The 13,051-nt window shown below is 46.9% G+C and overlaps 1 protein-coding gene across 2 annotated transcripts in view; it reads left to right on the forward strand.

Moving 5' to 3' along the window:
* Positions 1 to 416: 416 nt before the first annotated feature.
* SUFU (SUFU negative regulator of hedgehog signaling) overlaps positions 417 to 13,051 on the forward strand; it is a 91,380-nt gene continuing 78,745 nt past the window's right edge. For both annotated transcript variants that reach the window (XM_069019902.1, XM_069019904.1), the window contains exons 1-2: positions 417 to 745; positions 6,364 to 6,498. In XM_069019902.1, the coding sequence (XP_068876003.1) occupies positions 540 to 745; positions 6,364 to 6,498 (341 nt within the window). In that variant the 5' untranslated portion in view covers positions 417 to 539. The remainder of the gene's footprint in view (positions 746 to 6,363; positions 6,499 to 13,051) is intronic.

Here is a 13,051-nt window from a genome sequence, read left to right on the forward strand (position 1 = left end):
CTACAGACGCAGAGAATGCACGGGGAGAGTAAAGGTGCCTTGAGCAGCGGAGAAGGCGTAAAGGCAGCAGTAACAAGCCCCTCCTCTGCCCTCAGGCCCGCCCAGGTACGGGCTCCCCCCGCTCCCGCCGGGACCCGGCTCCGCGTTCCCGCCACCGCCGCGCGCGGGCACTGCCCCGCCCACCGCCCCGCCCACCGCGGGGCCCCGCGCTGCCGCTAGGGGGCGCGCCCAAAGAGTAACGTGGGGCGGGGGCAGAGGCTCGGCCGCCCTCCGCGCCGCGCGCCGCCATTGGTCGAGCCGTCCTGTCACTCACACCGCCCTCGCAGCGGGGCCCCGCCCCCTCCGCGCGGAGCCCCGCGCAGCGCCGCCATTGGGGCGGCTCGCTTGTCACTCACGCCGCCCGGCCGTAGGCCCCGCCCCCTCCTCCAGCGGCCCCACGCAGCCGCTTGGGCCGGGCCGGGCCGGGCCGGGAGCGCCTGGCGGGAGCGGAGTGGGTTCGGCACCAACCGGGACGGGCCGGGACCAGCCGCCTCCGGGACATGGAGGGCGTGCGGCCGGGCGGGGGGCCCCCCGCGGGCGGGCCGGGGTCCGGCTCGGGGTCTGGGTCCGGGTCCGGGTCCGTGTCCGGATCCGGGTCCTTCCCGTCGCTGTTCCCGCCGGGGCTGCACGGTATCTACGGCGAGTGCCGCCGCCTCTACCCCGACCAGCCCAACCCGCTCCAAGTCACCGCCATCCTCAAGTACTGGTGAGGCGGCCTGGATGGGGCCGGGGTCTTGCGTGGAGCTGGGGCGAGCAGTGGGGCCGGCGCCTTGTGTGGGATAGGAGAAGGTTTGGGAGGAGTAGTGGGAGAGGTTTAGGAGAAGCCTTGGGGCTGGGAACGTTGCACGGGGTGGGGCGGAGGGGCTGGGGAGGGTTGCAGCAAGGGGAGAGGGACTGGGGGTTCCGTCCTGAGTTAGAGGTGAGATGCAAGAGTTTTGGGGATATGCAGCGGATCTGGGGATGGAGGCATTGAGGATGCAGTTGGTTGCCCAGGGGGTGTGTTTGGAGGGACTCCTGGGGAGAATGTGCTGGCAATAGGAAGAGGGGTCTAGGGAGGTGTGCACTGAAGACAGGAGGGTGTATTGGGGTTTCTGGGGGGAATTGGAGGGCCCCTGAGTGAGGGGTGGCTGATGAAGGCCCCAGCTGGGGCAGGTCGTACAAAAAGGGGGTGCACGTTACTCAGTGGCGGTGTTCCCACAGAAGGTGAGGGGCTGGAGTTTCCCCCCTGGACAGGAGGAACGAGCTGTCTTCTGGCCAGGAGCCTGGGGTTCGAGTGTGGCCGGCACTGACCGGAGTGAGCCCGTTGTTCCAGCCTCCAGGCCGGATACATGCCGTGTGTACCCATAAAGCCCGCGGGGCAGTGCCAGCTTCTCTTTGCCTTACGTAGCCATGTGTTATCACAGACTGTGAATCTGCTGCTCAGTGTCTCTGCTGACACACTGTCTGACACCAGGAACAGCAATTGTTTATGTGGGAGAGTGGCATGAAAGAAGTGCTTGGATGTTTAGCTATCAAGATAAGTGTCTAGCATCTAATCCCGTTTGAAGAGGAGTTCCTTTTGCTTTTTGCTATGGCTTAGCTGCTCAGCCCCCTCTTCTGGGGCTAAGGAATATGATCAAGTCACTCCCGAGTGTTTGCTTTACCTGACATTGGCCAGTCCCTACCCCAGCACATGGAAAAATTTATTAAATGCTCAACTTCTTTATTTACAGTTCATTTCACCTGTATGTCTTTATCTAATTAGAGTCTTGAGTAACAGCAGAATAACATCCTCCCTGTGTGTTGCTCTGACAGACAAAGCTGTTGCTGTAGTTGTCCACAGGAGTGTTGTTTTTTAAGTGATTCTAGCAAGTTTGCTTAGGGGAATATTGTATTAAAATGATACAGTGGGCTGGGATAAAATGTTGCAAATCTGAGACCTCAAAATATAATTTCTTAGTCATTTGTGCACATTGGTACTTTGGTGGTGGTCTGATCAGTCTGTTTTTACACCTATGTCTAGTCTTAGATACTCATGAAGAGTTTCCAGTCACATCAGCACTTCTTTTCTATCAACAGCTTAAAATACTGACTATAGTGATGTAAGATTTGTGGGGAAATTTAGGTCTGTAATGAAGAATAGTGAAGACCCTTGTTTGGGAAGAAACCTTGTTGCCTTTTTGCTTCAGGGATTGATTAGAGTTTCACTGCAATTGGAGCTCAAATATTAAAAAAATTGCTGCTGGCAGTGATGGCAGGTTGCAAGTAAGAAGTAATATGAAGACCTGTTTATCCTGGCGTTTTCCACTTAGCAGTTCCTCCAACTGTTAGCTCAGCCAGCAGTGAGAGCTGAGAGCTTCTGTTTTAGAGGTGAGCTTCCTACTGCTGTCCTGTGCAGGAAATGCTTGTGTGAGGTGAAGCCTACGTGGACACCACAACTTCTTTTTCTCCTGTTGTTGGGTGAAACTTGGAGCTTGGTTTTGTTCAGTCTGGTAGAATGACTCCTGCCACAACTCTCTGCTAATCTCTCCTGCTTGGGCTGCCAGCTATTAGCTGGTTTAGATTAGAAGAGGAAATTGTTGAACAAAGTTCCCTGCCTTAGGAGGAATATTGTAACACTAATCAGCTTTTAATTATATGTACCAGTTTCTCCACAGTTAACAGCAATTTGGTTTTTTTGTTCAGGGAGCTGAAGTTGTAGTCTTTGGCTTGCACGTCGGAGCAGATCCTTCCTGTGTAACGTTGGAGAATCTGCAGAACTCTATGCCTGTTACATAAAGGGGTTTAGCCGTGTAGATTATTTAATGGAACTAGTCTTTTAAAATGCTATTTGCATATCTTGGGAGAGAGTTTGGGATTCAACCAGAATTTCTTGGAAGAGTTTCTGGCTGTGTTTGTGAAGGCCATGCACCAAGATGGAGTTTCTCTGTTGCTACCCAGTGTCCACTTTTATTATAGAATGTGGTAGAACATCTCAGATTGAAATATCTTGTTGAGTAGAATTGCTAGTGAAAAAATAAAATTTGTTCTTTCCTTTGTGATAGGTTTTGAAATAGGCATAATTTGGGCTGGACTACTGGGTTTTTATCACATGTCTTAAATTTAGGCCATATACTCAAAAACCTGAGCTGTGGTTTGCGGCCTTTTGGGAATCACAGACTACTTCTGAAGGGTTGTCAAAAGGTAGCTGTGAAAAGCAGTCCTGTTGTCAGCTACTGGGAAGTGACTGCAAACAATACTCTAAGGACTTTCCAGGGTGAACGAATTAGGAATTCTCCAATTTTTTTTCCATTGTGGGTCTCTTTCCTCTCTTCATTGCGCATTTCTCCTTCCACAGAAACTTCAGAGCACTCTTAACATCAGTCAAAAGAAGACTCTTGGTGCAGATGCAAATACAGGGTTTCCCCTGAGGCAGCCCTTCTTGCTCCTGAATGAGCTCCATGAATAGAGAATGTAACAAATTTGTACTGTACCTCTGGCTTTGAAGTTGGGCTCTTCCTAATAAAATCCTCCAACGCTTCCAGCTCTTTGTGTGAGTGCATGTACTGATATGTAGATTGTGATACAAGGTCGAACCCTGCCGCAGCGGCTGTGGGCGGGAGGATGTACCACAGCAGCACCGATGTTAGAGCAGTAAAACCTGCCACCGAAACTGGATGAATATCTGTGCTGACTAACCTTTGGTGAGCATTATGCCATGCCTATGTTACTATGTGCTGCAGGTAGCTGGCTTAAAGCTTATGTGGGATGCTCCTGCAGTTGCAGCGGTTTTGGGATAGGTGTATGGCTTGGCTATGTATTTTTCAAAATTTAATCAGTCACCGCTGCAGGATTTTAGTCTACATCTCTTCCAAGCCTACTGCATTTCTCAGTGAGTAAAGATGGTGTGATGGGATCATTGAGCAGCAGTTGGTAGTGAACTCTAGGCAGGACTGAGCTCAGCTCCTCCAGGCTCCCTGGTGCTGCATTGCTGTGGCCACCTCTTGGGTAGCACGGTGCTGCAGTTCCCCAAAGAAGTTTGGCCTTTGGAGACAAACACAGGATTGCTGGCAGGAGTGAAGGAGAGGTGTCTGGCTGGCCTGGTGCTGTCTAGGTAGGACTTGCCGTCTGCATCAGACCTGACAAGAATGTTTGAGTAGCCCTAGGGAAAAGCATGTACTCATGGAACAGTCCCTGTCCTGAAAAGGGCAGTGTAGAGGTTTGTCTTGTGTCAGAGTGCCTGTTGCAGCATTGATTGTTTGGCTTCTAGAGTGTTATTAAACCCAGTTTGGAAGCAGGTTTTCTTCATGTGGGAGATGCTGGTTGCTTAGCAGTGATCCCTTCATCACAAAGCCCACACAGCTGCTCTGACCACTGACTAATCTTCTCACACTGGTCAGTGTATGAACCTCCCTCACTCTGGAGTCTTCCCAGTCCAGTAATAATTGTGTGTGGCTGCTGCTGTTCACTGCTGCTCCTCAAGGGTGAGTGTCCATCCTGGCTAGAATTGCTTCCATCTGGCTGCTTCCACCATGCATCCCTGGGAGACTGAGCACGGTTCAGGACATAGGTGCCATGCTCTGAACAGAGCCACCTGAATGGGTGTTTCTGGTAGAGATCTCAGCCTCCAGTGTGACCTGATGCCAGTGAAATGGAACAGGTGAGGAAAGGGTGTCAGAGGGGACTTGTTTTTTGAGTGTTTCAGACTATTGCTAGACTTTGAGAATATGTTTTCTCAGGTGTCTGCTGAAGACTCAGCTCCATCCTGGTGATGCCATCTGCATGGCATCACTGGTGTCTGACACGTGTTCCCCACGTTTGCTCACCGATTTGCCTTTTATGCCCTGAAGATGCCAGTTGTCATACAAGAAGGCTGCATGGTTCTGATGTAGCCCTTGGGAAGGGACACCTGTGCCGCTTCTGGGGGTGAGCTGCTCACCCACTCTGTCCTGCCCCAGTATCCTGGGCTGCATCCTTGACTGACCTGCTGGAGAAACTGCAGCTGGTCTCAGCCACCGTGATGGCCTTATGTGACTTAAGAGGGGGGAAGCTGTCCTAGGTAAAGTCAGTCATGTTAGGTAACTGCTCTGTTTTTTTGCCAGCAGCAGTAGGAGCAAGGCAGCACAGCAGACCTGTGGAGAGAGCCCATGGGCCTTTTAGTACCCCAAGCTGATATTCTGTTTTGTACAGACTTGACAAGGTTGGGCAACAGGAGGAGGGCAGAGGGCTGGTTCCATCTGTCCAGCCATGGAGATGGCTTATGATGATACACAAACCCACAGGACTAGTGAAGGAAACACAGCCATGCCCTGCAACCTGCAGATGATCATGTCAGGGTCTGAACAGACAATAGAGATGAGAGGAATTGATGGTTCCAATGAATGGTGTTGTGTGAGTTTGGATTTTCTTGTTTGGAGCAGCTGAGAGTTTTACTTGAAGACAGAGTGCGTTGTAGGCACAAAATGGTTAAACAGCTGCTCAGCCATGCTGTAACATGTTTTGGTAGGTGTTCTATGATTGACAGCACAAACAGCAAAACAGTCCAGCGTTTTCCTTCCTTCAGTGGGGAGTTGTCCTGTCTTTGCACAGGCAGAGGTGACATGAGTGGCAGGAGGATGCGCTGTGCTCTCCGCTGGCTCATGGCCTCGCTTCCCTGTGCCTTGTAGGGAAGGGTGGCTGCAGGCTTTGGTGATTGCTGCTTAGCATAACCTGCCTGTGCTGCATTGACTTTTGAGTTATGTTCTTTTAAGAAACCCATTCTAATGCTGATGAGGAGGGTGCAGTGGTGCTTTCTACGCATTCTTGGTTAATGCAAGTGGTGTATTTTTAGAAGTTTTGGTGCTTATTTTACTGAATCAGTGTTTTTCTTCTCCACTATTTTAACTACTTTGTCTATGTTCATAAGTATGGATTACTCTCCTCAAAATGTAGCCATTTCAAATTCTGCTTTGAGGAATAGCATCACTTTTTTTGAGGTATGTGCCTCTGGACTGAATTAAGAGCTTGCAGTGCAGATACAGCCAGTGCTCTTTTACTAGTACAGTTTTTCAATTTTCTTTGTGTTTTGTGAAGCTTTAATATGATTTTCCAGAGGTTTTTATGCTTTAATGTTAAAAACATTTTTAGTATGTTGCACACATGTACTTTGCTTTCCTGTGCTTGAAGCTTTCTGGACTTGACCTAACCTTTCTCCTCAATCCTTTCCTTTTTTTTCTTTTTTTTTTTTTTTTTTTTAAGAGGTAGTTTGAATGTTTTAATTTTTGTTTGAAACCAGGTCTTTGTACAACCTCTTGTAGCACCTGGGGAGACTTACCATTTGTCTTGAGTAAACTAACTTACCTAAGAATTTTTCTGGTTTTAATGCAGGTTGGGAGGACCTGACCCTCTGGACTATGTTAGCATGTACAGAAACCTGGGAAACCCAGCACTGAATGTTCCTGAGCACTGGCATTACGTCAGCTTTGGGTTAAGTGACTTGTATGGAGACAACAGAGTACATGAGTAAGTGTCATTTAAGTTCTGTAGCTGTGTGTTGTGTTTTGTGTTGCATTTTGGGGGTGTGTAGGTAAAACCCTGTCCTGCTGCTCATATTATTTGAACAGCTGGTTTTCTGTTGAGAACACCCTAGCCCTGGTCTCACAAAAGATGACGTATGCCTGTTCTTGTATGTAGAAGAAATTCTATGTTCCCCTTTGCAGGCTTTGAATGCAGTATATTTCCTTTCAGTGTTAAGTTGAGTGGGGTTTTGTTTAAATTTCTTTTAACTGGTTGGGAAATTTTCTTTTAACTGTCTGTCTTGTGTTTTTCACACTCTGTAGTCTGTTATGGTCATACGCTTAAAGCCTGACCCCTCCCTGTGCATGTTAAATGCCTTCCTCTGGAAAACTGCTGTAAGGGCATTTTTGCTGTTGCTGGCACAGCAGTGTTACTGTCAGCAGACTGCCACCCCAGTGGCTGCTGTATAAAGTGCCAATTTGTGTAACAGAAGCCTAAAACTCTTAATTGTTTGACTGTCTTTTCTCCAGTAATTAAATTATTAACTTGGGTTGTTGGTATGGATAGTTTCTAGCATGCACTTTGGATTAGACCAAGCAGGCAGCGTGAGCTAACCTTATTCTTGTCTTTCTTTAGCTGACCTTACTCCTTAACTCCAGTTAAAGTGGGTAGCAGTAGCCAAGTCATCATGATTTTGGGGTGTGAACATGGCTTTTTAACCAGCCAGAAATGGCACAAGATCTCTACTGTCACTGTTTACTGGAACTGTCTTTGCACTGTGTTGTAGTTGCAGTGTAAATGTCCTTGATGAATGGTGCAGCAAAGGCTCCAGTTTGTTCACACAAGCTTTCCTCCTTTTGTTTGTCTTGGTTAAGATTCGGCCACCAGTTTTTTTCCACCAAAGTGCTTCTCTTGCAACAGCAGCAGTTGGGCAGTTTGTCTAACTTTACCCCTTCCTCAAGGCAGTTTCTCCTGGTTTTTTTTCTCCTTGTGTTTGTGATTACAGAGCTGTTTTTCAGAAAACAAGTCTGGAGTTTATACAGGACCCTAATGTCTCAGAGATCTGCCTGGGACATCTAACCCACACTTCTAACAACAAACCCCAGTTGTTAGTTGCAGGGGCAGAGGAAAAAGTAGGGCAAGTGAAAGAAATGAAGTTAAAGGCTTCCTTCCCTCACTTCCACAAGAGATTTTAGTGTGGCCATGTAGGCCTTCACATGGTGCCTTTGTTGATAGATCATGATATTTCATCTTTGATGCTGAATATCTGAGGTTGCCAAGGTTAGATGACCTGTTGCCCTCCTTGTTGTGATGGGACTAGTTTTGGAGGGACTAAGTGCTGTGCTGACTGTTTATCTTTGGTGACTTGTCAGCCTGAGTTTTCCCCGTGAATAAACTGTTCTCTGCTCAGACTCTTTCCTGATGGTCATGTACACTGCAGGCAGCGTACATGAGGGTCTCAGCTGAAGATATAAAGGGTGTTGTGTTTTTATGAATGAAGAAGCAAATTCTCTTTTTTTTAAGGACACAGCCTCCTTGGTGCTGGCACATGCTCTGGCTTCTCACTCCCAAAACCTGTCTGCTACACCAAAACCTGTTGTGCTTCTCTAGTGGAAAACTTGGGAGTGGAAGATCGAAGGTATCACACAAGTGGAATGTCAGAACTTTAAATAACTTCCTGGCATGAGATCTCCTATCAGTTCATACTGTCTTATGGTTTGGTCCGGAAATTTGGATTGAGATAGTGGAACGTGCCTTTTGCTGGTTGCAGGCCACAGGAATTAAATTCCCATCTCTAGACACAGGCTGCAGGTAATCTCCAAGACCTGCTGAGTGAAGCAGGAGCAAAGTCTGTGCCATGCTCTAGGAGGTCTGAAGTCCCCCATGTCCTACATGTGCATGATCCTGGAAGGAGGCTTAGGGAGCTGGTGTGCTTTGGCTGCCCCTGGCACCCCGAAGGCTGCCCCAGCTGGGCACTGCAAGCAAATAGTGAGTCATCATTGCTGTGCTGCTTTGGGGATATTGGCTGCAACCTCTTCAGCACAGACTGGCTCAAATTGATCAAATTGTTCTCCATGCCCTGAGTACACAGTGTGTACTCAGGTGCGTGTTTCCCTTCTCTCTGTGCATTGAACAGCATCCCCAGCTGCACAGCACTGTGTCCCTGTGTCACTTGCCCTGAGATAATCAGCTGTCTGCAGTCTGTCACCTTTAATTTGGCCTCATTCTTGGAGCTACAAAGCTTAATAGTATTTGTCCTGTCAAATAGGTTCGTTCTACCTTTGTGTCCAAAAGTCTTAATATACAATTACCCATGTGGTAGAGCTGTCAGGACCTACACATCTCCTAAACATTGAACCTGAAGTTACCACCTGGTATGTGAGCACTGTAGACTGGCTAAGAGAAGATTTCAAAGGAGCTGAGCACTCACCAGCAATTCTCACTCCCAAGAGCAATTGCTGTTTGCTAAAACTGCTCTCGAAATTTGATGGCCGTGGGAACTGCACGTCACCAGCCCAGCCCTGGGTGCACATTGCAGGAATGTGGTGGATTTTCCTATGCACTCAGGAGGTTCTGGTTCTCTGACAGGGAATTTAATAAAGCTTTATTTAAGAAAATCGGTCTCTTTTTTCGCTTGAAGGGCTTTGTGATTCTGCTGTCCCAGGTAAAGTGTGCTGTGGACTGGTTGGCAGGAGCATGCGGTGGCAGGGCAGTTGTTTAAATCTTTGGTATATTTCCTTTAAAAATGGTGTGGCACTGAACTCTGCTCAGTTGCCCTGGCCTCTGGAGACAGGAAAGGATTTGTGGGTTTTTTGGTTTCCCAGCTGTCTACAAAGATTGCAGAGCTGGATCTGTTTGTGACAGTCAGCAAGGTTCCTACAACAGGGATGTACTTCCATAGCCTTACTGTCCTTCATGCTTTAGAAAGGGAAGGATAGTATACTGCCAAAGGTCTTGTTAATTGCTCAGTTTGGGTAATGCAGAGCTTATTTCTTGTGGACCTCTTGTGGTAATACAGTACAGTCTAGAACAATTATAATGCAGTATTAAATGAAAAGGACTTTTTGATTTTTTTGGGTGAACTAACACTGAATTGGAGGCCCCTGTATTTTTATTTATAATGGAATAGCAAACAGATGTAGCAAATAATGTGAAAATGTTGACTTTAATTTATATTTTTTAATAAGAACCTGAAAAGTCTTAAGTGGAGCTCTCCTGGTGCCTCCTTGTTGACAGATTTATTTTCAGTTAAAGCAGCACTGTTTCCTGCTCTGCTTATGTATCAGCTGTACTCTGCTTACAGAACCAGTCTGGTTTTAAGAATCTGCAGAGTAAGATGGAAGAAATCTAAGAATTTGAAACAAGGAAACCTTTTTCGTTTAATACTCCTCAGTGTTTCATAGTATAATGGCAACCATGACACCAGCTGTGCTGGGCTGATAGCTCTAAAAATCCTAAATCATGATGTCATGACAGCGTTAGAGAACCACAGGCCTTTCAGTGGGATTTCATGCCAAGCTGCTTGCATGGAAATAAGTCTCCAGTTCAGCATGTTGCACAACTTGAGTGGCAGCAGAAATCCTTCCAGGATGTTTTTGCACATTATACTCTGTTTTTAGCTTTTTCTATCTTCTTTCAAATCAAAACAAATGCGTAACTTCTTGAATCTATTCAGCAGGGTTAACGTAGGGCCTTTTGTTTTGGACTGTTCTTGCATTCTGAAGAGATTCTGCACTGCAGTGGTGAGTGTGTGCAGCGTGCTGGCAGAAATCATGTGGCCAGTGGAGTTGTGGGAGAGGAGATGCTGAGTCCTGCACTCTTCTCCACCCCTTGCTGGCAGCAACTGCCCACAGCAATGCCAGCAGCAAGGAACGTGTCCCTGTGTGTCTGCACAAAACCAGTGCCTCACCTGGCAGTTGCAGGTTCATGCTCTGATGCCAGGCCATGAACAAGGTCAAGGCATTCCTGCAGTTTACAACATGATGATAACTTCTTCCTTGGAGGAGGACAGGTGCATGAGGAGGGCAACATCAGCAGGCATAGCTGGACTCCAACTCCATCAGTGGCAATGCCAGCTTCAGCTACTGATGAGTGCTGCCTTTGCAGCAGCCCCGGGAGTCTCTGACCCAGGAGGCAACAGGCAGAAACTGATGCACAGGAAGTTCCACCTGCAGACGAGGAAGAGCTGAATTACTGTGTGGGTGACCATGCACTGGAACAGATTGTCCAGAGAGGCTGTGGAGATATTAAAGAACCGTCTGGATGCAATCCTGTGCCATGTGCTCTGGGATTATCCTGCATGAGCAGGAAGGTTGGACCAGATGACACATTATGATCCCTTCCAATTTTACCCATTCTGTAATTCTGTGTTACTGTGGTGCAACAGTGTGTGCCAGCCCCAGACTGTGTTGGCACAGGTTTGCAGGGCTGTCCAGGAACTAAGAAGGAAAATGTGTTTTTCCCAGATGGGCTTCTGTCTTCAGTTTGCTCCAAGGCCAAAGTTGAATCTCCACTTAACTGTTTTGTAGTTTGAGTGCTCATCCTTTTTCCTGACACTTTAAAGAAGTGTATGGAAAGTGAAAACCATGATGTGATAGAATTCCTGAATACCTTGAATAGTCTTATTTGTATTAAAATTGCAGGGCTGTAATTCAGAGCTGCAGTAGAAAGTAAGGCTTAAATTATGGATAGATTGAGATAAGATTTTTATTTGTGGCCTTCCCACATCCCGCAAAGAGACATGCCAACTGTGTTTTGATGTTTACTACATCAGCTTCATACTGACAAGGGTGGTGGGGTTTGGGGTTTTTTGGTTTTGTTTTTTTTTTCCTGGCCCCTAGCCAGGAGCTGAAGTGCAGCATCCCATTTGCATAAAACCGGAGAGATTACAGCTGCCTTCATCTCTATTACAGATGCAGGGTACCACCCGCTGAGACAACAGGTTCCAACTTGCTGTGGTCCTTTTGATTTGTGCTGCTTTCCATTTGGATCCGGAGGGAGCAGTGCATGCCGGGATAACGTGTTGTCTCTGTGGGTGGTGCCTCCCTATTAAAGGTGAGGGTAAGCATGAGCCTTTCAAGATCTTCAGTCCAGCTTGTGTTCTGCTTGCTTGTATAGATCCTCTGAATGACCTTAACTTGTAAAAGGGCAAGGATGCTTGTTAGAGCTGGGAGGAAGAAAAAGGAGCTCAAAACTGGATCAGGTAACCAATGCAAGGCTTGCAGAGGGGTGGATGTTTTCTGGAAGGCTTTTTCTGAGTATAAAAGGAGTTTGAAAAGAGTATTTAGAAAATAGCCTGGAAGTTGGAACGAGTGCTCTCTTTCTTTTGAGTGCGTGCTGGCTTCTCCTTTGAACCTGCATGAATATAGAACGGAGTGGTGCTGACAGCTGTCACTTTAGTGGCCTCTTAGTTCTGTAGCCTTTCATAAATTTAAAAGCTCACTGCCCTCAGCTTGCCAGCCTTTAGCCTTAAATTTTGCTATTTAATGGGTCCCTAAGTGCTTTATAAACCGCATGCCTAAAGCACTGCTGAAATATTACACCAAACTCCAAGGTAACAGTGAACGCTTTTGAAATAGTGGAGACTTATTCTGCCTCCTCATTGTTTTCGTGAAAATGTGATAAAACAGAAGGGCTTTTGGAAGTCAGTAAATTAAGAGAGAGATGGTGGATCCATATTTCAGATAAGATTTGTAAAGTTCAGTATGTCTACCTAGAGAGATGAAACATTGCTGGAGGTGGAGCATCTGCCCCAGCTAAAGGGAATTACATGGAAGAGGATATCAGTGAGCATCAGTTTAGGAAAGAGGTATAAGAGGTAGGACTTGGAGGAGAGAGAGTCCAAGGTGGGCACCATACTCTGGACTTCCTTTTTCTTCTCAGGTCTTGTTTGCCTATCAAAGACTGATTCCAAATGTAGTGCTTATTTTTTCATTTGGTTTTTTGTCTTAGACAGAGGGGAGAGAGGAAGGTTCATGGCAGAGTTCAAAGGGAGGGGCCATGGAATTAGGGAGTTCTGTGACAAAAAAAAAAGGTATTTTCTTTAGCTTATTTCTATAGCTTATTTGACAATCTGTCAGAGTTGGAAAGAGAGTTCAGCTGCACAGCACAATAAAATCTGTCTTTTAATGGATTTGTCTTGTGATTCGATTTTTTCATACCTATAAAGATATGAGTTAGAATGAGCTTTTCTTAAAATGAAGGTACTTTTAACAAGTCTCACCTGTGTGGATGCTCTGGTGTCTAGAAATAAAGGTGTGCTTCTACTGAAACTTGCTTACTGGGAGCACCTGTAAATCCTTCTCTTTTGTCTGGCTGTTTGTTTTCACATACTTTGCAGAAATGCGACATTGTGGGGACAATTCTTCCTCTGAAGGACTTGATTGAATTTGTCCAATGACTTCAGACATTGTAAAGAAGCATATGCACAAGTGTGATCATGTAGGGTTCAATTCTCTATTTCCCAGACAAAAAAACTCAGTTAGACCAAGCATCATGCGTATTTATGTGCCCCAGTGAGGGTGTCCCTCCAGTGACTGCAGTGCACCAGAACCCTCTA

This window comes from Aphelocoma coerulescens, chromosome 6 (assembly GCF_041296385.1).
Source record: "Aphelocoma coerulescens isolate FSJ_1873_10779 chromosome 6, UR_Acoe_1.0, whole genome shotgun sequence".
Taxonomy (NCBI): Eukaryota; Metazoa; Chordata; class Aves; order Passeriformes; family Corvidae; genus Aphelocoma; species Aphelocoma coerulescens.